The sequence below is a fragment of the Argiope bruennichi genome, chromosome 5, assembly GCF_947563725.1.
Source record: "Argiope bruennichi chromosome 5, qqArgBrue1.1, whole genome shotgun sequence".
Taxonomy (NCBI): Eukaryota; Metazoa; Arthropoda; class Arachnida; order Araneae; family Araneidae; genus Argiope; species Argiope bruennichi.
The window spans coordinates 75,616,250-75,643,729 of record NC_079155.1 but is presented as its reverse complement, the minus strand read 5'-3'; the positions used below and the strand labels follow the sequence as shown (position 1 = coordinate 75,643,729).

At 25.5% G+C, this 27,480-nt stretch overlaps 1 protein-coding gene across 1 annotated transcript; it reads left to right on the top strand.

Moving 5' to 3' along the window:
• The first annotated feature begins 907 nt into the window (after nucleotides 1-907).
• On the top strand, nucleotides 908-25,301 carry LOC129968800 (thyroid receptor-interacting protein 11-like). The gene is made up of 12 exons (XM_056083057.1): nucleotides 908-1,111; nucleotides 4,585-4,724; nucleotides 7,224-9,686; nucleotides 10,588-10,659; nucleotides 10,900-11,021; nucleotides 11,674-11,837; nucleotides 12,776-12,879; nucleotides 13,080-13,179; nucleotides 14,778-14,859; nucleotides 17,189-17,303; nucleotides 17,562-17,684; nucleotides 21,216-25,301. The coding sequence occupies exons 1-12, from the start codon at nucleotides 1,012-1,014 to the stop codon at nucleotides 21,486-21,488; spliced, it is 3,858 nt and encodes a 1,285-aa protein (XP_055939032.1). The 5' UTR covers nucleotides 908-1,011; the 3' UTR covers nucleotides 21,489-25,301.
• The last annotated feature ends 2,179 nt before the right edge of the window (nucleotides 25,302-27,480 follow it).

Genomic DNA, 27,480 nt, shown 5'->3' with positions numbered 1-27,480 from the left:
TTGGTATTAATTAATGCCATATATGAAGAGTTCCAAGGCTTCAAATGCAACACATTTCCACAAGTTATAAATAAATTCATCGAACACACCGTTTATACCATAGAATTTAATTCAATACAAACACAAGCCGCTAATATTTCATATTGTTACAAAGTTAAGAAACAACTGCATCTGTTTCTTGAGCTCCAGCTTGAGTTTTGGGGCACATTGGCCTGGTGGTATTAGATTTCGATCTTAAAATCGGAATCTTCGAGGCTCGAAATAAAATTTTACCAGATTCTAATGTATATATGAGTCTGGTGCATGTTAAATATCTTTTGTTAGACAAATCCACTGGTGTAGTATGAAAATTTTGAGAAGGTTCGATAATGCTGATTCAGAAGTAATCCTTACCATTTGATTAAGAATTACAAGGTTTATCGCTATATAACCCCACTCTCCCAAGTGGAACGTTAGTATAACTAAACAAAACCGAACTACATTCGTAAACGTTCGCCATAGCGTAGTTGATAATAAAACAAGAAAGATTGTACTGAATATAGAAATAAGACAAAAAGTTATATATAAATGTTGAAATATAGCTTTTTTTTTTTCAAACCTTTCTTATCGAATCTCTATCTGGAGGACTGATTACATTTCTCCTCCTATTTACTCATTCCTGTCACTGAGTTCAAATTCTTCTAAGTCATTCTTGTTAAGTTTCACGACATTCTTTTCATTACATATTTAAATTAAATTTCAATTTTCATAACTTCAAACATATCTGTTTGATTTCAAAATCGATTTAGAGAAAATGCTCAAATCAGATCTTGTGCAGAAATACTTTAGCCATTCTGCTACTTGTGTGATAGTGGCGTTTACAAGTTCGTCTGCTACATTTTGCAATTCAATACTTCGAGCTTGGCAATGATGGAGTTGTTTTAGTTTTCGTGTTTGTTATCTTTGGTATTTAATGGACTGTCACGTGTAAAAATATGTATCTAGATATTATTAATTAAATTATTTATTAAAATGTCGTGGTTAGGGGATCAGTTTAGCTCTATAACTGGTAAAATAACAGATTTTACGAAAGAAGTTTTAATTGAAAATAATTCCTCGGGGCTGACAGACGGTATGTGTGGGATCGTTATTATTCATTAATTGGATTGCATTGCTGTATCAAAATATTTAATTATGTTTAAAATATTCCCTTAATTATATTATTTTCCTATTCTATAACTATATCCTCTCTTTCGATGTAGAAAAAAAAATTCTTATTTTATAATAAATAGTATACAAGCATATCTTCATTTTATAATATATGTGAATCACAAATCATTTTTTATTGAATATTTTACTTAGCAATTCTTGTTATTTTTTACTATCATTAATGAAATTTAAAAATTAATTTGTCGACTCTTTAGAAATTTTCCTTTTTTTAATAAGAAGGCAAGAATATACTGTAAAAATTTTGTCTTAAATATTAATATTCTATTGTTTTCATTTATCTTCTTCTGTGAATTTAAATAAGAAAAATATAAAATTATTGTTTGGTTGTTGTATTTTAAGAAAGGCCTTAAAATGCATTAATAATAATATTGATAAAGGATCTAATAGAAAAACATCAAATGAATTCTTGTTTTCTTAATGTCTAAATAAATTTCTGATACTGTTTATTATTGCTTAAAAATAAAAATTTCTGAAAGTGAAACAGTCTTATAAATGAAATCTTTTCTAAGCATCTGATAATAATATTATTTGTCCATACCAATTCACAAATAGTAGTATCTGGTATGATATAATGTAATAAATGTGATAATATAAATTTGAAATTTATTGCTTATTGTGATTCTTATAAAATTTCCATCATTATGATTATTTAATAATGTGTATTATTTATAATATTTTGTATCCTTATATTATTAAATATAATTTGATTGTATTAAATATTAATCATTTCACATATTGCATTCAACCCATACTTTAAAAAAAGAAGAAGTTAATTTTTTTTTATTAAAGAATATGGAACTGTTTTTGTAAATCTTTAAATAAAATTTATTGAATAAAAAGAATTTTTTCATATCTTTTTAAGAATTAATTTTTAATTCGTATATTAGTTTTAAAAAGAAAAGAAAAAGGTTCTTTATATATTTGAAGTTATTTTCTTTTTGATTATAACTTACTGAAATGGTTAATTAATATTTTCACTTGTATGCAAAACATGAGTTTTCAGTAAATCTTGTCTCTTATTTATCAATGGCATTGTACTACATTTAAAATATTGAGGGGAAAAAAAATCTTGAAATATTTTTGCAGTTTCAAAATGAAGCTTTTGTGAAAATCATGGAAAATGCTCAGAAAATTTTACTTGTTTTACTTTTAAATATTTCTCCACAAAAATTATAAATGTTTGGAATCCTCCCTTCTTTTTCTTCTTGGGTGCTTTCTTTTAAAAGCAAATTACCAGAATCAGATATTCTTTTCTATATGCATTTGTATTGGTATTGGATAGAACTTAATCATAAGTTGGAACATTTTAATGCTCTTTCAAATAATAAAACTGTCAGTTTGAAATAGAAAATTCTTTAAAATTGTACCTTTCTCTTCGATCTTAAAAACATACAACTATACAGTTATTATAGAAATATTTTGGTTCACTTTCTGAATACTATTATAAATAATAAATTACTTTATTTTGTGCACATTTTGTTTAGGTGAATCTTAGCAAATGTGTTTTAAAATAAAATATTTATTAAAATTTGCATTTTGAGATAAATGAAAATAAGTCTTAAGTTTAAATTCAAGAAGTAAAATCTTTTGTTTAGCATTTCTCAATATTGTTGATAACTTCTCTGTTTCTTAAATATTGCTTTCAACTTTAACATTTCTACTTGCTCTCCCTTTTTGATAGTTGGGCCCCTCCGTCCTTTATAGTTTTTAGCTTTTAGTTTAGATAATATTAATTATCTGTTATTTAATTGGCAGAAACTATTTTGAAGCTTCCATCAATTGACTTTGAGACATATGTTAACTAATATAGTGATGCTTTTTAAAATAGTAGTTATCCTTGTGTTATTAAAATACTGTCCATGCATTCATTATGAAAAATTATAATGTTGGAATAATTTACTATAATATTGAAAGCATATTTACTATATTTGTATTTTTACTTTGATAAAGAATTTATGTAGCATATATGTTATTCTGTGGCGAAGTCTTGTTTATAACAATTATATTAAAAACATTTTATTATATAAAATAAATGTAATAAATGCATTCATATCCTTTACCTTTTTTTTTTAATTGCAAACTTGGAAGTTCTGTTTGATTGTTTGAAATTACCTAATTACTAATTTAGCAGGAAAATGTAAAAGAATTTAGAGAGAACTCAAGTTCTGTTATTTATTTTATTAAAATTGAATTATCTTTCCTTTGAATGAATAAAATATTGTTGTTGCCTTTTGACATGAGAGAATATTTTAGTGCTTTTAGTTTTTGAATGAAAATGATTTAAATAGATTGTGTCAAGTTTTAGGGATGATCATCAAATGGAATTCTTGATAAAAAATTTCATTAAAAATAAATTTTAATTGAAGATTGCAAAAAGAATTTTTTTGATATTTTGTGTCTCCATAACTGAATAAACTTTTAAAATAATTTTTAATAAATAGGTTTCAATTTGCTTCAGAATCTTAAGGCTTAACTATATTGTGTAATCTTCTTTGTTGGTGCTCTTTTGCATATTAATAATATTGAAATATTAATATTTTCACAAAAATATTTTCTTTCCTTACTTATATTTACTACTTAATATTCCATTGCCAATCTTATTTATATTATCATTAATTCCTAAGAAATTAAAAAATGGCTTTTATTTTCATATGAATGTACAATGTTTCATTCAGTGCTTACTATGCCATTATTTCATAGATAACATTTAAAATAATGCTATATAAAAAATAAAATGAAATTTTGATGGAAAAGAAATTTATTGATTTTAAATTATGTTTTTATTAAATGTTCATTCAAAAAAAGTGTTATAATCGTCCCAAACATCCTTTATTACTATAACATCACGATCATATTTGCCAATGAGATTTTAGTTTCAGTTATATTAATATCCCATTCTGATGCGGTAAGAAAACTATTTTTGACATGAACCTCATAAATTTGAACATGATCAGTTGACAAGGAGCACCCTATCTCCAAGCTACTGCATCTTACCGACAAGAGAACATTTGGCGCTTACAGATTTAAGAGCACCACAAGCACTTACTTAGTGGAATTAGGTTTCGAACCTGGGAGATCTTACCTCTAAGCCACCTCGGTTTAGTTACAGCAAGGATAGTTTATCAGAATCTAATTAATTCTTTATTGAATGATGGGAGATCTTAAATTTTTGTATGTGCTGGCTAATTTTAGATTTCTAGAAAATAATAGGGATTTTTGAAAATTAGTTGCCTCAAAAGTAAGAATTTTCTTCAAGTTTTGAGTGAAAAATATTGTTTTTCATAAATAAATGATTTAAGACCATATTGATTTTATCCAAAATATTATAATATGTGCAGCTTAAGGTCATAGATTTTTTTTTTTTTTTTCTTTTAGAAGAATCAAACCAAAATGGTGTTCTGTCTTTTAAGGAGCTTGTTGATCTTTGCAAAGAAAAGGATCAGAAGATAGAGCAATTGATGCAAGAGAAGGAGAATCTTGAGCAGAGTATTGAAGAACTAGATCAACAGCATCGAGTAGGGATCATTATTCCATCTTAATTTGTAGTTTTTTTTTTTTTTTTTACTTTAACATTTTAGAGTGGTATTTTCTGAGACAGAAGTTTTAAAAAAATCTAATAAATTCATAGACTTGTTATCAATTATTCTGCTATTGGTAAATAATAATTACATTACTTAAAATATGTTTCAATAATTTATTGGTCTTAAACAGTGACAAATTTAGACGATTTGCAGCCCCAGGCAAACTACATTATGAAGATCCTGTTTGACAACTGTCTGTTTAGTTTCATATTTTTAGCTTAATCAACATATTATTTATTTTAATTTTTTTGTAGCTTACTTATTTATGTATAACTTTACCTTATTTGAATATATGTGATTTGGATTTAAAAAAATGTCTGAATTTTTTTTTAACCAAATCCAAATTATCTGGAAATTAATCATAATTATTAATTTTAATAATTTCCTTTTTTACAAATAAAGGTGTTAAATTACTGTGTTAGATTGAAAGGAAATAATTTTAAATGGATGCATCTTTAAAAATTATTATTTTACAAGTTCCTGTCATATGGAATATAAAACATAACTCATTTATTGAATAGTTTGTGTTTCAAAATATTACAAATAGGTAATAAATTGTTCTGTAATTTAATTTAATTCAATATAAGCACAGAATATAGTCCTAATATTTTATTATTTATATAATTTGCTCTTTTAATTTAGTTTTTTGGTAATTAGATTAATAAATTTTTTTATTCAACCTTGTGGCTACTTGTCTTATCCTTAGTCAAATGATCCTTGACTGTGTAATTGGAAACCTGTCACCTGTTTTAAGCATTTAAAAATTACTTGTTGATTATATGATGTTATAAATATAAATGTTCATTTTAAAATATTTTATTGAATTTATTTATCCAGCAGTAAAGTCACTTGTATTAGAAACAAAATAAACATTTTTGAAAAATGTGATTGGTGATTTATAAAAGATTCAAGTGGCAATTCTTCTTGATAAACTCTAAATACATTGTTAAAAATGACTAAATTTTAAAAATGTTAAAATTAATCTTGGCTTTTCTTGTCTCTTATTCAGTACAAGGAAATACAACCATTTTTATTCTATGTAAATGATTAAAATAAACTTAGTTGATCAGTGTAGGTTTTTTATTGCATCATTAAAGATTAATATTTAGCAGAAATTGTAAAGCACTTTCTACTTATATTTTTAACTTCAAAAACTCAATTAAAAAAAGTTTAATCCTTTAAATTATGTAATAAAATCAATCCTTATCCATATACAGACCGTGAATAACTGCTGGTGACATTCTTAATGCATTTAAACTTAACTGTGATGAATTAATATGAAGCAAAACTTCTAAATATTTAAGATATGAAGTGTTTGTTTATTTGCTTCTTTTAAATAGAATAAAATATCTAGCCAATCTTTAAAATTAATTGCAATTTCATCAAACTTCACTCGTATCAAATTCTCAAACCTCTGATAAACGGAACATGGTATTGATTGACAAATTAAATGTATGATTACAATCCTAGTGTAATCCTATCTGAAATCCTAAAACAGCAAAAATTCTCACATAAGCACACTTTTTTTTTTCCTTGCCAAAACTGATATGAAATAAGGAATTTTCAACTTTATAAGTTCATATGAATTTACTTTATTTATTTTCTTGTTTAATTACTTTTGATGAATGAATGAATGTAATTTAATTATGAGAATGCTCAATATTGATCTGTATAACAAATCATTGAATTATTTTGTCATCGCACTGAACTCTTTCAAACTTGATACAAACTTAAGGGACACATTTTCTACTCATTTGTTACCATATCTTAGGACAGAGCAAGTTTTAGAGTTTGTTTTACCCATTTTTAACATCAGTGACATGTATAATTACTGTGATTTCATTTTTATAAGTGTTTTTAATATCACATCACATTATATGCTCCACCAAATACAATAATTATTAGAGTCAAGTTATTTTGAGGTTAGTATTAACTTCTGTTTTGAAGCAGCATAAAGGTTATTTTGGCATCAAAATTTTGAACTGTTGTCAGATGAGATGGCAGTACAGTCTCACTCCTCCAAATGTCTGCATCAGTATAAAATAGTTTAACATTAGTGTATTGTATGTGCACCAAATAGAACAATTTCTTAATTTTTTTGTATTTCCAGTTCCATAGTTGAACTCTGGTGATTGTGAATCTTTACAGGGTTTAAAATTCTGAAAAGGGTTCTAAAATATGCAAAATCCTTTTTCCTGAAATGAACTTCTGAATGAATGAAACTACAGTCTTTCTTCCACTAGCATATTATTAATATAGATTTATTTCAACTCTTAAATTCTTATCAAAATTGTTGAATTTATTACAGAATAAGGAAATTCGTTGAAATTTCATTTTTAATCTTTTCATCTAAATATCATATATTCTTAAACATAATATTTTCTTCCAATATTTAAGAGTATTATATATCATTATTATTATTTTATCTTACAGGAAGAAACTAGTTGTCTCTTGCAGTTAAAAAATAGTGCAGCAACTGAAAATAAAATACTAAAAGAAAAATTATTGGAACAAGAAAAAAAATTGTCTGAAAAACCTGATTTTCCATGCCATGATTTTGATCTTCTTAATAAAGACATAAAAGAAGCTTTGATTAATAATATGGGTTTAAATTCAGAAAAATTAGATAGCTCTTATAGTAAGAAAAACCAAAACCTAATGACTCTTCTGCAGCTGTTTTCTAATAGTAGTACAGAAGAAAATTTAAAAGACAATATAGTGTGGCTCAAAAATCAAAAACTTCACTTGACAAATTCTATATGTGAAGAAAATGAGGAGGATGTAAACAATTTAATAAACAAAATTGATAGTTATATAATTTTTTTAGAAACTGCAAATACTAATCAGGAATCTTTGTTTCCTGTTTTAGGTGAAATTTGTTATGTGATAAATTTACTAATTTCAAATATTACCCACTTAAATGAGAAATTAAATTTAACCCTGTCTGATGGGGAAAAATTTACAAAAGATATTTGTGAAAATAAGCAATATAATATTGTAGAAAAGTGTGAAGCATTCTCTCAAACAAATGTTGCAGCTACTTCCGATTTTGCAGTGCAAAGTTATGAGGGTTTTTATAATCAGGGTGCTGCAGTGACTTCTTCAAAACATTCCCAAACAGATGATTCTTCTACTGTAGATACCGAAACACAAAAGAATAATTTTATATTAAATCAACTACAATCTAACATTGATAATTTAGAACAAGAAAAAACTCAATTAGAAAATGAAATTATTTCTTTGAAATCTTTGTTAAATAAAACATCATCGTCTGCATATATCCAAACTGATGAATATGTATGTGAATGTAATTCCTTGAAAGCAAAAGTTGATGCTGCTAAATCAGAGCTTATCAATATGGAACAGATGTTTTCTGCTCAACAGCAAGAATATTTAACTCAATTGAATGACATGAAAGAAAAATTGCATTTAAAAGAATCTATAGTAACAGAAAAGGACACTGTAATTCAGTCTCAGAAAAATGAAATAACTTCTTTGCATAGTAAAATAAGCACTTTGATAGATAATTTAAATTCTTTGAAAAAGGAACATTATTCTAAGGACATTAATTTTTTTGAAAATTCAAGTGAAAATCTTTGTACAAACAGTAATACTGGAAAGGATAATGGAATTGAAGCAAAACTTTTGCAAGAGAAGGTGTCTGCTTTAGAATTAGAAAAAGGGAAACTTCTGTGTGTTTTAAACGAAAAATCTCAGGAATGTAGCACTTTAAAAACTGAGGTTCACAAACTCACTAGCATTGTAGCATCTGAAAAACAGGCTTTATTAAAGCTGCAACAAGATAACTGTGAGTTAAAACTCTCTAGTAAAGAGAAATCAGATCCAGAACTTACCAAGGAAACAATCAAGAAATTAAGTAACATAATTCGAGACAAAGATTTTGAAATTGAATCTCTAAAGCAGAAGAATTCTACTCTTACGACTTTGATTCAAGAAACATCAAATATTCCTGAACATCTTCAGTCACTCCTAGAGGAAAAAGAAAACTTAGCGAAGCAAATAAAAATGTGTAAAACAGAACGTGAAAAATTCATGGTGAGCTACAATACGAAAGACAAGGAATGTCGTAAATATATGGCAGAAATGAAAGAATTGGAGACAACTTTTTCACAGCAAAGAGAAAAATTTGATCTTCTTGAGCAAACTCACCAATCTCTTGTTCAGCAGTATGAAGAAAAACAAAAATCTTTAATCAATGCGCAGAATGAAATGATAATCTTAAAGCAACGATTGGCAGATCTTGAGCAGCAGCATTTTGATATTAAGGAAAAATACAGTAACTTTCTTAACCAGATGAATTCTGATGCTATCATTCAGATCACAAAAGATGAACTCCAAGACAAAAATACCAAAATTGAACAGCTAACATGTGCGAATGAAGAGAAAGATCATTTAATACAAGAAAAAGATTGTATGATCCATGATCTTTCACAACAAGTGAAGAAATTGAAATTGGAATCAGAGCAACAGCAGCAAATCACACAAACTCTTGAAAAGAAAATATCAGATTCTATGAATAAAGTAGCAGACATGAAGAATTCTCTTGAAGATTTGGAGAATGAAAAAACAGTGCTGGAACAGAAACTTCAAGATAAAGATTCTGAATGTAGCCTATTGAAAGACATGAATGAGAGACTGAATATGGCTGTTAAAGAGCAAGAATTCTCAATTCAATCCATGACAGAAAAGCTATCTTCCTTGTCTCAGTATATCAACAGTGATCATTCTTCCCCTTCTGGAACTGTTGATATCAATCAGATTCTGGCAGATAGTGAAGCAATGTTCAGCAAAGCCCAGGACTTGTATAGGGAAAGAGATGAAACTCTTCTGGCATTGAACCAAAGCAAACAGGAAAATCAAAATCTTCGAAATGAGGTATGATACTTTTAACCATTTTCGATGCATGTGTGTAAAAGATTGATTAATAGAACACTTCTTATTATTATTAAAAAAAAGATCGTGTTTTGTATTTATTCTTATTCCATAATGCTGATAAACATAAATAATGAAATCAGTTAATGACTAGTTAGAACAGATTAAGAAGTATCTTGCACTTTTTGAAGGATTTTTATGTTAAGTAAAACAAGCTTATTATAAAAAAAAATTTTTAATCATCATAGTTTTTCTAAATTTAGTCTTTGATCTCCTCATTGTTATAACAATAAATTACAAAAGTATCGAAAGAAATTTCAGATTTATTTAAAATTAAATAAAATTATTACTTACTGGAGATTTTTTAATATTATTATTGTATATGAGTATTGCATTCTGGGTTTTTTTCCCCTTCAAATTTGATGATTTAAAAAATATTTTTATTTTTAAACCTTGTTGCATGTTACTTGTGACAAGATTTGACTGTACTAAGTATTTTTTAAATTTATGTATTGTAAACATATTCTTACAATGCCAAAAATGAAAAGGATTTTTTTTTTAATATTTTTTTATAAATAAACTTTATGTTCTGTTTGACAATATTGTAGGAAAATGAATATAATTTTTAATTAAGAAATGAAAGCAGTGTAAAAGCAATATAAAACTTCCTGTTATATTAATTTATTAGCTTTAATACTACAGATTTTCTATTACTTATTTGCTAAGATTCTAAATTTGATTTATCTTTTTCTTGTTATATATTCATCAAATGATTCTGTAGCGATTGATTTTTATCACAAAATTATTACTACAGTTCATTTTGTTCATTAAATTTTACTATTTATTATTTATTTTTTGTGCATATATATATATATATTTAAATTGTACTTCTAATTTGTTTTAGATTCAACGAATGAAAAGCAATGAAATTCATCTTAAAAATGAGCTTGAGCGATTGCGGCAACATCTGTTAGAGGTATGCATTAATTAAAATTTGATAAAGAATCTGAAACCGTATATGAATGTGAATAATAATAACTTTTTTATTTATAAAATTTTTGAAGTAGTTGATTAAGATATGTAACTTAGAACTTCATTATAGTATAATCCATCTTTAAAATATTTTCTGTTCTTATACTTGAATGATTTTGTTTTGTCATATTATTTGTATTGTGAATTATTATGATTTGATTTGTCTTTATACTAATATTGTCAGATTGAAGAAAATTATACCACTGAAGCTTTAAAAGCTGAGGAAAGACAAAAACATCTACAAGATGAATTAGTTGAAGTGAAGAGGCGTGCAGAAATAACAAGTACAGCTGTCGTGGATACAAAGTAAGAATTTTAGTCATTTTATCACTCATTTCAAACATTTCAAACATTTATCTTTTTATTTTTTTAACCATTTGCTCTTGAAGGTGACTGAAGTAAGAAATTGTATTATTTTACTATTTTCATAAACATGCCATGAAAACTTTTTTTCTTTTAATCTTTAAATATTTATTTATGAAATTAAATAAAATGATATAGTTGTAGTATGTTTTTGAAATTAATAACTATTCGCTGAAATATATTTTGAAAGCGGAGAAACATTCTTATCAAGCCTATTTCATCTAAATTCTAAATAGTTTCTAATGTTCTCAATAATAATTAATCATTTAGCAGTGTCTAAAATTAAAATAAGGCTTTTTGATGATATGAAAAGAATGTCAAAATATCCTTTAAAATAGCAAAAACTTTCTTTATTATAGAAAAAAGGGAACAAAACATTTTGTTAATGTAAATGAACTGTCCATCATAATTTAATGCTTTTCTAGTTGGAGCACAAAAAAATATAATTGATGATATTTTAGATGTTGTATCATCTATCGTACATGTATTGAAGAAAAAAAATATGATCTGGCTTAGAAAATGCTTTGTAAAAGTAGATTAACAAATTTTAAGATTCATTTTTTTTTTCATCCTCTTCTTCTTCTTTTTTTCATAGTCAAAGAGCAAGTATCCAGATTGCTAGTCTTCAAGAACAGTTGTCTATTATAGCAAATCAACGGGATGAAGCCTTATCTCATATTTCTTCTCTTGAAGATCAAGTGTTACAACATTCCACATCCGTGAACAAATTGCAATTGGTTCTTGAACAGATGCAGAGAGGTAAACTGCATTTTTATGTTATATCTAATATAATTTTAATTGAATGTTAAATTATTATGTCAAGATTGTTGTCATAAGGAATGCTAAACTTTATTTATATATTAAAAATGGTCCCAAAAATCAACAGTCTCTCAGCCTCAAGCCATTAGTATGATTTCACCAATTTAGTTTTCATATGAAAAGTCATGTCTTCTAGTTATGTCATCTATAATAACCTGCCCTTAATTTTTAGAGAAATCCCAAAAATGCTACTTACTCTATATTCTCTATAGGGAAGAAGCATGGCAGAGTTTCTAGTTGTAATTACTCTATCAATTTCTCAATTTTTATTTCATATGAAGGCTCATAAACCCTAGATACATCATCAGTAGTTCTCAATATCCAATCAATCATTAATGTCCTCTTCCTACCTTTGTTTTCTAAAGATAATGTAAATATTATGTAACTTTCACAAAAGTCCTATCTCAACAATTTTGTCAATTTTGCTGATTAATTTTGAATTAAAGTTATTATTTTGTAAAAACAGCTTTAGATATATATTTTAAATTTATCCACTGCAACCTTATTGTAAATATTCAGTTAATGAAAGTTACCTAGAAAATTACAGTTTCAAGATTAAAAAAATATAACTTATTTTTCTAAATTTGCATTTTGAAAGATTTATAATATTGGAATATGTGCAATGCTTTATATTGTTAATCATTTTATTATATTAAAATTTTATTATGAATATACAAAATATTTCATGTATACTCTGAATTATAACTGCATTTTCCTGTAATTTTCTCCCTTTCACTTACTGTGTATTGATAAAACTTTTAGACTGATTTGTATAATAATATAAAATAAATGTAATATTATACTTTACTTAATTTCTAAGTATCTTTTGCATTTGTTTATAAAGTTGTTTTTTATTTTATGTACAATCTGTGTTGTAGCTAATGAAAGAAAACTCAAAGAAGTAGAAAATAAATGGCAGTTGTTATTAGATAAAGAAAAGATGGCATACAAAAAACTATCAGAACAGTTGCTGATGAAAGAGGTATATTATTAATTAATTTCTTAATTCTGTATGTTTCAGAGTTGTAATGCATACAAGATTTTCAAACATTGCTTCTATTTTCTGAGTTGAAATTTACCTGTTTATCATGTTCCATGTAAAAATAAATAAATTAAAATTATTATTTATTGAAAAAAATTTGATATTGAAATATAAATTCTTTATTCCCTTTTTGCTTATAGAGGCAACTAGAGGAGAGTTCTCAAGCCTTGGAAGCAGCTTCAAGGTTAAGTGAGCAATTAGATGCCAAGGAAGAAATAATTGCTAACTTGAGGAGTGAATGTATGTATATTTTTAAGATATGTTCATGAAAATTTCTTGTTTTTCAATTATGAAGAAATTGCCATTTTTAAGAAATTTTCTTTTTTCCAAATTTATTAACTGATATTTATTATATTACTTGAAGAGTAGTTGCATAGCATGAAATTAACAAATATTGGAATTTCACATTTTATGCCTACAGTTAAGTTGAAATAAAGTTTATGAAAATAAATCATTTTGTTCTTTTCCTTTAATTTAAATTATTATTACAGTAAAGATTTTTGAATTTGACATATATGACTTATGTTTTTTTTCCTTTATAAGTATTGAATGTTGAATCCAGTTTTAAACAATCAGGAACTATATTTAAATCACAATTTTCTTAATGCAAATAATAATAAAAAATACTCCAATAGATGTAATTTACATAAATCTGTAGCACTTCTTGTTATGAAAGACAATTTTGAGGACAAACTCTGTTTTTGTAAAATCATTTAAATGGATTTGAATAAGTGGTTTGAAATGAATGAATTAGTCATTATTTGAAATATAGGAAAATTAAATGCATATAAGAAAAACTGGTAACGTAAATGGAACTGGAAATATTAATACTTGATTGAATTAATAAATACAAAGTATAACTGTTTATCTACAACATATCATTCAATTGTCTTTAGTGTTGTTTTTGACTGAGTCAAAAAAAAAAAAAAAAAATACAGAAACTTATTAGTGCTGTATAGAAGATTTGAGATTCTGCAAATTTATATTTTTAAAATATATGTGTTGTTATTTCTAATCTCAACTCTTATTTATCAATAATATTTTTATAATTAAATTAATACTTGGAAATTTTTTTATTCTTATATTAACTATTCAGGTTATCTGGATTAGATAATTCAATTTTATGTATTTTAAAACATGAAAATCCTTATAAATATCTTCACAGTATTAATTATATTGGTGATGCAATTCTCATTATTATGCATGATTTAAGTATTATTTACAAATAAGTCTTCAAACTTCAGTAGTATCAAGCAGTGTTTGAAAGAAAAAGGGATGATTTCTTACAATATTTGCAAAAAGTTTTATGAGAAATTTTTAAAAAGTGTGAAAATTTCATTGTATATTAAATATTTTTAACCCTTTAATAAAAGTAGCATGTTTTGCAAATTTCATTAAAACATTTTCAATAAGCCAGTGAAGGATGTTCTTAACTTCTTTCTTGTATGCATGCTGGCATAAAGCAATTCATATTGTGTTTAGCTTTGTAACATTGTAAAGAAAAACGAGTTTGCTTTTTCATCGCCTCTCCTTTAACTGATTACATCAAAAATTCCATGCAGGTGTACAATTTTGCTGTCAAAACCACTTACCAAATTGGATTTATCTGACTTATGTTCTTTTTACATTCACATTCTTACTAATTTACAAACATGCTTATGGTTCACTTATATGTATGCTTAGTCTATGATATAAATCTACTGTTCTAGTGATAAAATGTTGTTACCTTATACTTGGAAACAAATTCTTATTATTAAAAATGAGTTATAATGATTACTGTATAATGTATTATATTTATAGCATATTTGAGAATTTCAGATTTTTTTTTTTTTTTTCAGTATCAAAAACAGAACATAAAATAAAATCTACAACCCTAGAAATTGATACAATTAAAAGCAATACTGAAGGAAAAGTTGACAGGTAAAAATGTGCAGTTTTCCTTATTCAGTAATAATAAAATATTAATTGGAAAACTTTCATGATTTTCCTGTTATTAACAAAGGTTGATTAGTAGGACACACAAAATTTTGGCAAGGGTAACATGTATCAGCATTTTTTTTTACTTGAATTGGTCATAAATGAAACTAGAATTGACTTCAGTTAAGTCAGTTCTTTCTTGGATTTCCTTTATATATATATATATATAGATTTTTTAAAAGAAATATATACTTGTAGATATTTACTGGAAATCATCTGAATGTTAAATGAAGGTGTATTTTTTGTTCTAATTACATAGAATAACAATGTTATTATTTGAATAATGAAATTGTTCATTAAATGCACATTTAGTCTATTAAAATAGAAAACAGTATCATGAAAATGTTTTATTAATATTTATAAAAATACATATTTACGAAAGAACAGAGTAAGATTAGTAGGGAAGCTTATTTATTGGTTTAAAAAAACAAGTAAATGAACTTCTGACTTTGTAAACAAATTAGTGGTAAATAAGTCAAATAATAATGATAACCGTGTCCTTTGGAAATTACTATCAATGTCAAATTACTGTAACAGCTAAGATTTCTTCTTTAATACCTATAAAGGCTTTTCTATAAGTTTTGAGTTCCTATAAGCTGTTTGTTTTTTAATTAATTTCATTGCCAAATGTGTTTAAATACAAAAGAAATTTTTTTGTGGTTATGTTTTATAATTAAATTTCTTTTTTGTAATCAAATTTTGTTTTGCTCATTAACATTTTATTAATAGTATATATAATGAAGTTTAAAATTTTCCTTTAAACTTTGATTTATATATAAATAATTTATTTATAAATTGTGAAGAATTTGTTAGCAGTTCTTTACAATACATTAAAATGATTGGAAGTTTGGTCCTTTATCTAACAAAAACATTATTAAAAAGTGTGTTGCATTATACAAAAATTGATATTTATTTAAGTCTTTTATTTTAAAAGTGTGCTGTTTTTATTTTAAAAATTTGATTGATGAGATATTTAATTATGTTAAACAATAGTAATCGTTTAAGAAAATTAAAATTTGAATACTCCTTTATGGTGAAACATATTTTATATTAAAATGCATAATTTTTGGGAGTCAATATTTTTTGACAAGTTTTGAAAAATGTGTTACATAAGTCTTTTATTTGAAAGGACTTTATAATTTTTACAGTAGTGGTTTGTGTTTTTTGTTGTACAGTTTGTTTTACTGTTATGAGATTATAGTTCCCAGATTGCTTGTTTTATAGTGTAAAATTATTAATGGATACAGAATTCAATGCTTAGGTAAATTTGTATGCTTTTAAAATATTTCATGTATATTTTTTATGCATATATATTTTTAATTTAATGTATTTTTCTTTGAAGCATTTATAATTATCAATGTTGTGGGTTGGGTATAAAATTATTGTTACGAAGCTTTCAATTCCACTACTAAGTCCATAAAGTCTCCAGGCTCATTTGTAGTGAATGTATGGTGGGAAAACAATCAGCAGGCTCAGTAAAAAACAACAGTGATGTTTATTAAACACAATGATGACAAATATTTACACAGTCGAGACGAAGGCAGGCAACACACAGCAGCACACCACAAATAGTAATCAATAACAAACACAGCACACAAAGAGGCCAGACAGAATTCAGCATTAGAGGGATTCTTCATAGCTTCACTCTATGGTCTCTCCAAACGTCTGCAATTTTCCACTGTCCCCTCGCTTTAGCTGTATCCAACCACTCCAACTGATTGGCTACTCCTCAAAGGACTCGATGCTATTTCCACAATAAACACCAGGACTCAGTACACAGCTCAATTCAGCAATCGCTTGAGCTCCACACAACACTTGGTGCTTCGTTATCCTCTCAACAAGCTCGATACTTGACTCCGACCGCATGCAGCTTGAGACTGTCTGTCTTTTATAGTTCCAGGGAGACGGGCCGAGAAGGTTCTAAATTAAACAGTCGTGTCTAAATTTTTGTTGGCTCAATAGCTGAAATTCTGGAAGTTTCCAGTAATATCTATTTTGTTGCAAAATGGTCATCAAGCTCTGTGATCAATGACGTGGCACCCGATCAGCACGCAACAGAGCTGATCGTAAAACGGTCTTTCCAGTGATTGAACTAACTGTGCTGGGAGGCAACATTACAGGTTTGTAGCAATATTGTTATTAGGAAGTATATATTTTTTTAATATATATATTATTTATTCTAAAAGCTTAAATTATTTAAGAATTCAGCATATTTATTTGTCAAATATGTAATCGTTTTTAATAAAGTATATATATATATTTCATTTTATAGGTTAGTTATGAAGAGCTTAGTTCTTGGATATTTCTCAACGCCTCCCAATCAGAAATCGGAAGTGATTCGTCTGCTTGCAAGGGTTTTAGATTTTAATCAGGAAGAAATGGAAAAAGTAAGTATCAATTAACAATTCAAATTATTTTTTATGAAGGTCATTTTAAAACAAATATTCATTTCGTAAAATTAAAAGAAAATGTTTAAAATGTCTTTTGTGAGCTTTCCTGCTGTAGTAGATTATATAATATAGATGATCACTATAGAAATATATTGCCGTGGTTCATTTATTTTCATATACCAATAATGTAGCCTGATGAAGTCTTATGTATTGTCATTTACATTATACATAATTGATTATCTCTGTCCTTTTTAGGCTGGTATTGTGGTTGGAAGACAGAGTAAAAATCAAGAAAATAGAGGAATATTTTCTTCCATATTTGGACGCTTGCCCAGAATGAGTTCTGAACAACAGCAACAAAGGCAGTATGAACCAGAAGTAAGTCATTTTTATCTTCATGGTCCTTATTTAATACAAACAGTTCCATACAAATTATTTCTGAAACCAGCAGGAGTGATCTCTCCAAACTTTCTTGCATACTCTAATAAATTTGTCATGCCAAAGAACGCTTTACATGTCACTGGTATACAATAGTAGTGAATTATTAACTTTTGACATGAATTTAGCATTTTTATTGAATCTATTGTATCATTCTTGGCGAGTTATTTGGTGATTAATTCCAGAAAATAATATCCAAAAACCGAATTTGTGTTTTAGGCATGTTTTTCTTAACTGATTGAAATAAAATTTGACACAAAACTGCACTTGTAGTTGCTAATTTTCATACCAAATTTGATATATTTCAATCATTGTGTTTTAGAATTATCGCATTTACTTTTTTGTGAAAGTACAGACTGACAGATAGTAAACTTGTACTTGGATTTGGTGTAACAAGTATCTATTCTATAGATGTTAAATCTGTGTACCGAATCTTATCTATCTAGTACTCTTTGTTTTGTAGTTATAAAGTTTATTCAAACAGCCAGCCAGACAGACTTTCTCTGAGCAGAGTTTGCTCAAAATATAATATAAATCTTTAAATTTGGTGTTGAGATTTTAAACTAAATTTCATTCATCTAGTTTAAAGAATATTTGAGTTATCTTTGTTACAGACAAACATTTTCCAAAAAACATGTTTTTCGAACTCAGGGACGTTTAAAGCATGGAAATTTATCAAAATTACAGCTTGAATTATTTGATGATTACAAAACTTTCTCTATACTTTGTATACAAGAAAATGATAATAGCTAAAATTAATCAAAACCATCCAAAAAGCTTCTATATTATTTTTTTGTTGAACATATTTAATTATAAATAAGATTTTTAACTATGCTTGTTCTAAGGAATTGCAGACTATTTATAGCAAGTTTTACTTCTCTTAAGTATTCTTTTCAGTAATTTTCTATAGAATCTGATATAAAGCAAATATCTGAACATGTTATTCTAGGAATTAGTATTATTCCTCAAAGGGTTAAGGACAAGAGATAGAGATTCTTCCACTGTTTGTAATAACATTTTGATTCATTCATTGTGCAAAAGTAGCAATGGGAAAATATATATTTCTGTTTTTATTGTCGCTTGGTGGTAACATCTCGGTTCCATAATCAAGATTTGATTTCACCTACGATCCGTTTTGCTTGTGGACTTGGTATATGTTAAAACTAGTATTTTGGATCATATTTTCTTATGTTGGTATGACATTCAAATTTAGAAAATAGTTTTCCAAGTTAAAGTTTGTTCATATTGTGTGACTACATTTCATAAGCCCAAGACCCCTCCTAAATATCTTTTTTTATTTTAATATAGGAAAATTGAACTACACAATATTGTTTTCTAATGTTGAATTTTTTACAAGTTTAAAAATTTGATGAATATGTAATATTAACATTTCCATTGGTTTTGTTTGATTTATTTTGATTAAAATCTCATTTTGAAGAAATATAAAAGTTTATTTTGGAACAGATATCCCAAGAACCATAACCAGATGGTAAAAACAACATTTTAAACATCATCTATGTATTCATATTTCAAAACCACATCAACAAAAAGATGTTGGATCCTCAAAACCCATTTAATGTACATCATACATTGTGGATCTTGAATAAAATCTGTCTTTTAGCCTAGAATTTTCAGATTTTTTTTTTTTTTTTTTAAGCTTGAAACCATCAGGCTATTGGGGCTCTTTTTTAGAAATTTTGAAATATAATTTTAAAAAAACACATCTCATTATTTTGCACTATATATATTTAGATTTGCATAGTAAAGAATATTTTAATTATATATGTAAAAATTCCATAGAGCATCAACAAATAATATTTCTTTAATATACTAGATGTTAAGTAAAAAAACATAAAATGTAAAAAAATTCAAAACGAATTTCTTTATAAATTATAGTTTAAAATTTGATTATTATAAAAATTTTCTGTTTCTCATGTAGCAATGACTTGAAAAATTTATATTTTTAATCTAAATGTATTAGTAGAGATGATTGATTTTACATTTATTTATGTAAAAAATGCAGATGGCCATTCCCCATGTAATTTAATAGATTTTAGAAATATTAAATACACCATTCTGTGCCTTAGCAATTTTGAATTTTAGAAGAAAGCATTCGTACTATTTTGGAGAAGAAAAAAATATTATCATTTTATTAAAAAAATGCCACAATATTTTATTTGTTTTCATTTTCAAGAGCTATTCATTTATCTTTTAATACATAAGACTTTCAATTTTTGATTTTTCCTATAAATTTCAAAATCTGTTTTTGTTTGCAGTTTTAAAGAAAGTTAGTCAAAAGCCATTAAATTGTATATTTTCATAATGATTCGAATCACTTATTTTGAATCAATTTATTTATATATAAGTAACTTATACAGTATTATACTCACAAATTATAATTAAAATATCTTCCTTAAACAACTAACTCCAAAGCAATTTATTACAAATTTTAATGATATTTAATCAGTTTTCTCTTTTAATTAATTTAAGGTATATTTTTGGAATATCTGTGACTGGAAATTTACAGAAAGAATGGTGAATGAATCTTGATTCTGAATTATGTCTAATTTTGAATAACAAGATTTTAATGCATAATTTTGTATATATTTCAAAGTGCATAAATAAACTGTTTCAACATTTGTATGTTTTATTCTTTCATTTAGAGCATAATTTTCATATTTTAAAAACATAGTATTTATTTGGAAATATATTTTATTTTAATTATCATCATTGTTTTTATTTTTGGTAATGAAAGCAGTGACAATACCTATATTTGTGTGAGATGTAATTTGTAAAAAAAAATGCAGAAAATCACTCTAATACAGATTATTAATGTAATATTTTTATTGGTGAAATGAGGGGTGGAAATGGGAAGACTTTTATTTCAATTTATATTTTAAAGATCTCTTCTCAAGTATTGTACTTTATGCCTCTATACTATGCTTTAAAAAATTTGAATAATGTTAAGTCAATTATAATTGATTTTATCTAAAAAATATTAAATCTCATAATAAAGGAAATAGTCATTTACATAAAATCATTAGATATTCTGCAAATAAAATTGTGTTTCATAGAAATTGAAATTTAGTGATATTATTTATTTAAAGCAATTCTTGTTCTTGAATTTATACATATTTCTTAGATAAAAAGAAATCAAGAATAACTAGATTGCTTTTTAGAGTATTATTTTTACATTTGCCCTTTACCTTTCACTGATTATTAATTTTTATTTATTATTATATTTTTTTTAATTAAACTGGCTGGTCTATGTAATTATTATTGAAAGTAAAAATAACCTTTTTATTAAAAAAAAAAAAAATCCATACTGAAAAGAAGGAATACTTTATTTATCCAGTAAAAAAAAGTGCACAAAATGTGGTTTTCTCTTATAGTGTTTCAATTGTAGATATTTCTGCATTATGTTTAAATAGTTTTCTAGTAATATATGCTCATATTTTACTTTTATTTCAGAAATCATTTACTACTTTATTTGTACAATTTCTGGAGCATGAATCTCAGCCCATAGTTCCCATGCCCTTCCCCGTTGAAAAAATGACACAAGAAGTAACACATCATAAGTCCCATCTTATAAAGAAACCCCAATCACAACAAAATCAAGGTTCACCCCGAAAAAGTCCATTGCTATTAGACATAGATTCAGCTTTTCCCTCTTTTACCCCAGTGCCAGCTATCGAGTATTCAGCATCACCAGCTCCAGCAATCTTGAAAGAAGTCTTGGAGTAATTTATATTTTAAAATATTTTCCTGCTTATTTATTGGCTAAGAGGGTTGTTATCTGTGAAAAATTCATTGTGTTGTTATAACTATGCATCTCAAAAATCCTGATAATGTAATGTAAAAATTGTAATTGAATCAGACATATGTGTTTAAAATTATTGCAAAATTTCTTGATAATACATAGTTCAAAATTGTTTTAAATTTATTTAGACAGTTATAAATGTTTTCTGAAAATTTATATTTACAATCATAACCTGAAATGTTTTGTAATATTTTGTTTTAGCTATGCACTTAATCTAATTTGCTACTACTCCATATTAAATTGAATTTAATTGGTATATAAGTTATGGATTCATAAACATTTTCATTTATCTTTAATGTTTTCAGTTCGTATATTACTGAAATTGTGTAATAATTTTATTTTATGTGATGGAAATCGAATATTGATGAAAATTCAAAACAAAGGTCTTCTTATCGTTTTTGCAGACCTTTGATGAAATTATATATATATACTTTATATTATTGACCTTATTTGTGGCATTTTTAAACTACAAACATGTTAGAGTTTCATGTTTTATGATTCTTTGATTATGTATTCTTTCTTGTTGATGGCATGTTATTATAAATTATTTTATTTTTCATTTTTATATATTATTTATATTTCTTCAAATTAAATATAAAATTGTTTTCTGTAATTTGTTATTTAATATATTACTTTGATTTTCTTTCATAAAAAAAAATTTGTTAGAAAAATGTGAGATTGAAATGGAAAAGGAGTATATATTTTTAGAAAATGCAAAAATCTGCAATACAGGTATTTTTCATAATTCATCTCTTCTTAACAAGAGAAAGGGTAGAAAAAATTGTGCAATTTGTTGCTTGATACATTTAAATAATTGTGTGGAATGCATTCCATCCATATAGTAAAGTGAGAATTTTTTTAAATTTTACTAGTCCTTGTAAATACGTACATAGATATATATAATACTGTATATAAATATCTATTTCATTTTTGAAAATTATTACATTTTTGGATGCTGAAAAAATAAGTGTCAGACTTTTTACCTTGATTTTAAAATCAATGCCTTGTTTGATGTGTAAATCATTTAGTAAACTACATCATTTAGGTCATTAGGTGTAAAAAAAGATATTTCTTTTTGACTCTGAATTCAATGACATGATGTCAGATCTCCTGAATATTATTGAATATTGCAATAAAATCATGTAGTGTGGAATTAACTCAAGACCAAAATGTGAATTGCAAATTTTAAAGTCTCTATAATTACTGGCCTGTTCTTTGCTTATTTTTAATGCATCTTTTGATATGCATATATATGTTTCAAAAGAAATTTGGAAATTATGAAAGATTATTTTATTAAAATTTCAAAAGAATTATCCCTTTAGAATTATCTTCTAATAGTCTATAAATGTTGTAATCATTTTTAAATAAGCTATCTTGTATATAATGTGCATTTAATGGAATTATTTTTATATTATTCAATTGTGAATCTAGTTGTTAATTTTTTAATGCATTGAATAATTTTTTAAGGTGCCTTGCATAATTTTGATCTCTGAATAAAAGAAAATGCATTTGTATGTTTTATAAAAATTGTTGTTTTGTCCTGGAAAAAAGTTTTTTTAAAGTTCTTATAATGATTAAAGTTGTTAAATGAATAATAGTAGGTTTACAAATTTGGAACATCCATTTTTATTGGTACTTTGGTTTTCTTGCAAATACATAGAATTATTGTTTTAAATATGCTTTAAACTGGCATATTCTTTTTACAAGATGGGGGCTTTTTTTTTTTTTTTTTTTTTTTTTTTTAATAAATAGCAATGTGCAAGTTTAGGTCTGTATTCTATTAAATATGGTCTTGTATTAAAAGTAGACTAAGTTTTGGCATCCTAACATTAAATTTATGTATTGCTTTTATAGCATAAAATACCTATTCCGTTTTGTTTATTTTATATGATTTTAGTTCATATTCTCATTTTCAGTGCTCATTATATAGTTTCAAACTTTGCATTTAAACTAATAATTCAATTTTTTTCTAGTATTGTTCTTGACTTACTTCAATATTTAAGTTTTTATTCCTTCTTTCAGTATTACATTTACATTTTATAATATGAATAAGTATTTTTTTTAGCAATTTTAATATGTCTTAATAAAATATTGCCACTAGCTTACATGTTGTTGTAAAGAAAAGAAAATTTTCTAAAAATAATTTCAACAAAAAAAAGAGACAGCATTTAATTTTTGATTTTACATAATGAGAAGAAAGTTGAAATTTAAAATAATGCTCAAGAAATGATTAAATTGTTAAAACTTGTATTCATCACATAAAAATACTTATTACAGCAGAATTATAAGTAATTAGATTTGTAATTCTTTTTTCATGAGAAGAATGGTCATTCTGAAAGAGATGAAATTATCTTTGCAAATATTTTCAAGGTATCAATGCTCTGGTTTCTTCTCAGCCTTACACTATCTTTTGTCTTTTTATTTAAGTACTCTCAAAGGCAGAATTTATAAATGCATTAATTATTTTTTCAAGCTCTTCCTTATCTTTAATTCATAGACTTCGTTTTAGAAGGTGAATGAGGTACTACAATTTTTCAAAAAAAGTTCATTAAAGTTAAATCTTTAAAGATCTTATATTAAATTAAAAATTGAAGATGCAGAGTGTTTTATAACTCTCTCTAAAATTTTGAAATTAATGAATACACCAAGAAATTTTGTATCATTAAATAATTAAATTCACTTAAAATTTTTCAGTTAAGTCACTTGATAAACCTGAATGTGCTCCACTTTCAACTAAATTGAACTGAAATGATTCTATAATTGTATGAAGCTTTTTTTTTTTCCCCTCTTCAGTATTCGACTTTTCATTAATTTTTCCAAACTTAGAAGGCTTTTTAAAGCATCTTTTATTAGACTATAGTTTTAGACAGGAGTGGAATTTGAATTTATATTTCTTTAACAGTGCTTATTTGTTTGATATTTCAACAGACGAAGAAAGACAGAAGAAAATTTAGAAAAAGGAGAAATTCCTTAGTAATATTTAAAGATAAAATCTTCGTTATCATTAAGTATCTGATAATTCAGATGAAACCTAAAATTGTATTAGCATGCATTGATATAAATACTGAATCGTTCTCAACCTAAAAATTGTTGTTCTGCATTCTATATTATTATAGGTAATTAAATTTATGCATTTATTTTGTAATTGAAAGTTTGCGTTAATATTTTGAAAGAACTACAAGATTTTTTATTGTTATAAATATTCTACATCATTTCTTGTGACTTTTTTTTTTCTTTTCTTTCCTTCTCTTTTCAGTGTAAACTACTTTTTAATAAACATAACACAGTGAAGCTCTATGTATGCTTTTTGTCAATGAAGGAGGTATATCAAGCTTTTGAGTTGTAATTTTTTAAAACTATAAAATATTGGAAAGTATTAAATGATCCATTGTGGAAGATGCTAATTTGCATATTATTGTTTTAAAACATTTTTAATAACTCTCATTTTTTAATAAAAGTATTGTAATATTATATTCATGATCAAAAGAATCTTTAAAAACTTAATACATTATATTCTTGGCCATATATTTGCAGAACCTTTGGAATTTTTCATGTATATACAGAATGATTACTCAATACAAAGTGCGCAATCTGTTATTTCAACTTTTGAGACTCAAAAAGTCATGGTGTTTTACTTGGACCACTGTATGTTTTATTTTATTTAAGTGTTGGATTTATATGTAAATAGTTATATATAATGTGTTAAACTGAAAGTATTTAAAATAAAGAGGTTATTTATGTAACTGCACATTTTCGGTTCTTTTTTAAAATATGTGTCCATATATTTTCTGTTTAACAAAACTACTATACAGTTGCACATCATCAAGCTTCATATAAATATATGTTGAAAACTATTGCTAATTTTTCTTGAAAAGAAAACATTTAACTGTTTCTGAAAAAAATTAAGATTGTCCATTGGTATCATTTGTACTAAATGTATTTCAAATGGAGTTCATGAAGACAGTATTTGAAATTATTTCTTTATTCTTACTCTTCTTAAAATGCAACATTTTATTTGAAAACAAATATATTGAAACCACTTTGATATAGACTAATTATCATTTGTAATTATTTCAAAATGAACTTAAATACCAATGATCGTAAACTTTTACACATCCTGATGAGTAAATTAGAAAACCTGCTTTACATTTTGATCTAAATATATGAAAGCCATGTTTATGGTTATTGTTAAAATCATACTCCTTAAATATATGAATATTAATAATTTGTGACAAAAAGGACAAAGTGCATATCATTCATAGAGCTATTTTTTTATTATGGTAGTTATGGATTCTTTGTGAATAATCAGTTTCTGTCTTAATGAAAAATATTAACAGTAATTTAGAATTCCGGTAAATTGGATTTTACAGTTAATGGTAAATATCATCAAACCCTAATAAAATTATGATGCACTGGAAAATGCTCAATGAAGTCCTTTTCCATCAAGACTAGAGAAACAAAAACTACTAAATACCATCTTTGAATGGTATTTATTACTTTCAGTTGTTCTGTATCAACTGTTATGCTACTTTATCTTATTATATAAAATAAAATTCTGGCTCAGAATTCTTATATAAAACACTGAAACTAGGATTTTTATTCACTATTGAAAATTTTTAATTTAACCCTTCTGTTCTGCAGATTTTCTTCTCATGTTAAGGTTGCTATTAATAAAACAGAAAAAATCCCATAAATATATAAAATTTTCATATAACATTTTGTTAATAAAGATTTTTTTAAATAATTCTTTAACTGCTCAAACAAAAGTAATAGAAAAGACCTTATTTAATAACTTGGTATACATTGTTTCCAGCCTTTCTTGAATTTTATTCAAATCGTATATGATAGTAATCATGATCTCAATCTCTAATTGCCCATTTTAATTTTTAAGCATAAAAAACCATCAATTTTTAATGAGTATTAACTTGTGTTGCAACAAATTTAATTCATTAGCAATATATCTTTTAATTTTTTAATCCTATTTTTCATACAATTTAAAATACATATGAAAAATATCAATATAAAAACTTATAATACACAGAGACTTATCTTTCCCTTTTTAAAAAAAAAAAAAAAGAACTAATCTAAAAATTTATAATTCAATAAAATTAGGTCTTTTCCACTAATTATTTTAGCATAAAATTAATTTTCGAATATTACACACTGAAGCAATAAATTACTTGTTACATGCTACTTATAGGAAAAAATAAATTATAGCATACAGTTTCCCTTAGCAACTGGCATAATCCTAATTTTACCTTAAAATACTTAGTTGTTATTTATGTAGAGTCAGTTTAATTATTGTGAAGGGTTATTCATTAATTTCAATACTAAATTATAAATATGTAGCATATATATATCGCATTTTCTTTTAAAGTATACCTTAGTTTATATATACATATAAAACAGTATGCAAGCGATATAGAAAATACAAGTAAAAATTGATTTATCTAAATCTATTATACAACTTTCTTTTTAAGTTACTTATTTTGTATCTCAATTTTGCATTGCTTTTTCCATCTTCACATGGTCTATTAAAATATTTAGAGTTAAAGATGTTTGTATTAAACTGTTTAATAAGCTTGCAGAAAATGCTGTGATTCCTTTTGCAGTTCATCAAATTCATCCTTTGATGAATAATATGTCAATCACCTTGTTTCCTATTCTGTTTTGTGTTCAATCTTTAATATCGATTTGCAGTTTATTTCTACAGCATTCCTTGAATTGCAACTTTCTGCACATTCATTTCGAATGTTTTTTATATTGTTTCCCTCCTTTTAACATGTAATTTTTGTTTTCACTTTTATTATATTTTTACTTGGATATTATTTTGTGTACAGATTATATATATATCTGAATCACAAGCAATAAACTTTCAATCTATTTTACAGTTTAAAGAATTAAAAATTTATTTAT

Coding starts and splice junctions, on each gene's coding strand:
- LOC129968800 (XM_056083057.1), top strand. CDS start 1,012: ATGTCGTGGTTAGGGGATCAGTTTAGCTCTATAACTGGTAAAATAACA. Junction 11,022..11,673: donor ACAGCTGTCGTGGATACAAA/GTAAGAATTTTA, acceptor TTTTTTTCATAG/TCAAAGAGCAAGTATCCAGA. Junction 17,304..17,561: donor ATCAGGAAGAAATGGAAAAA/GTAAGTATCAAT, acceptor TGTCCTTTTTAG/GCTGGTATTGTGGTTGGAAG.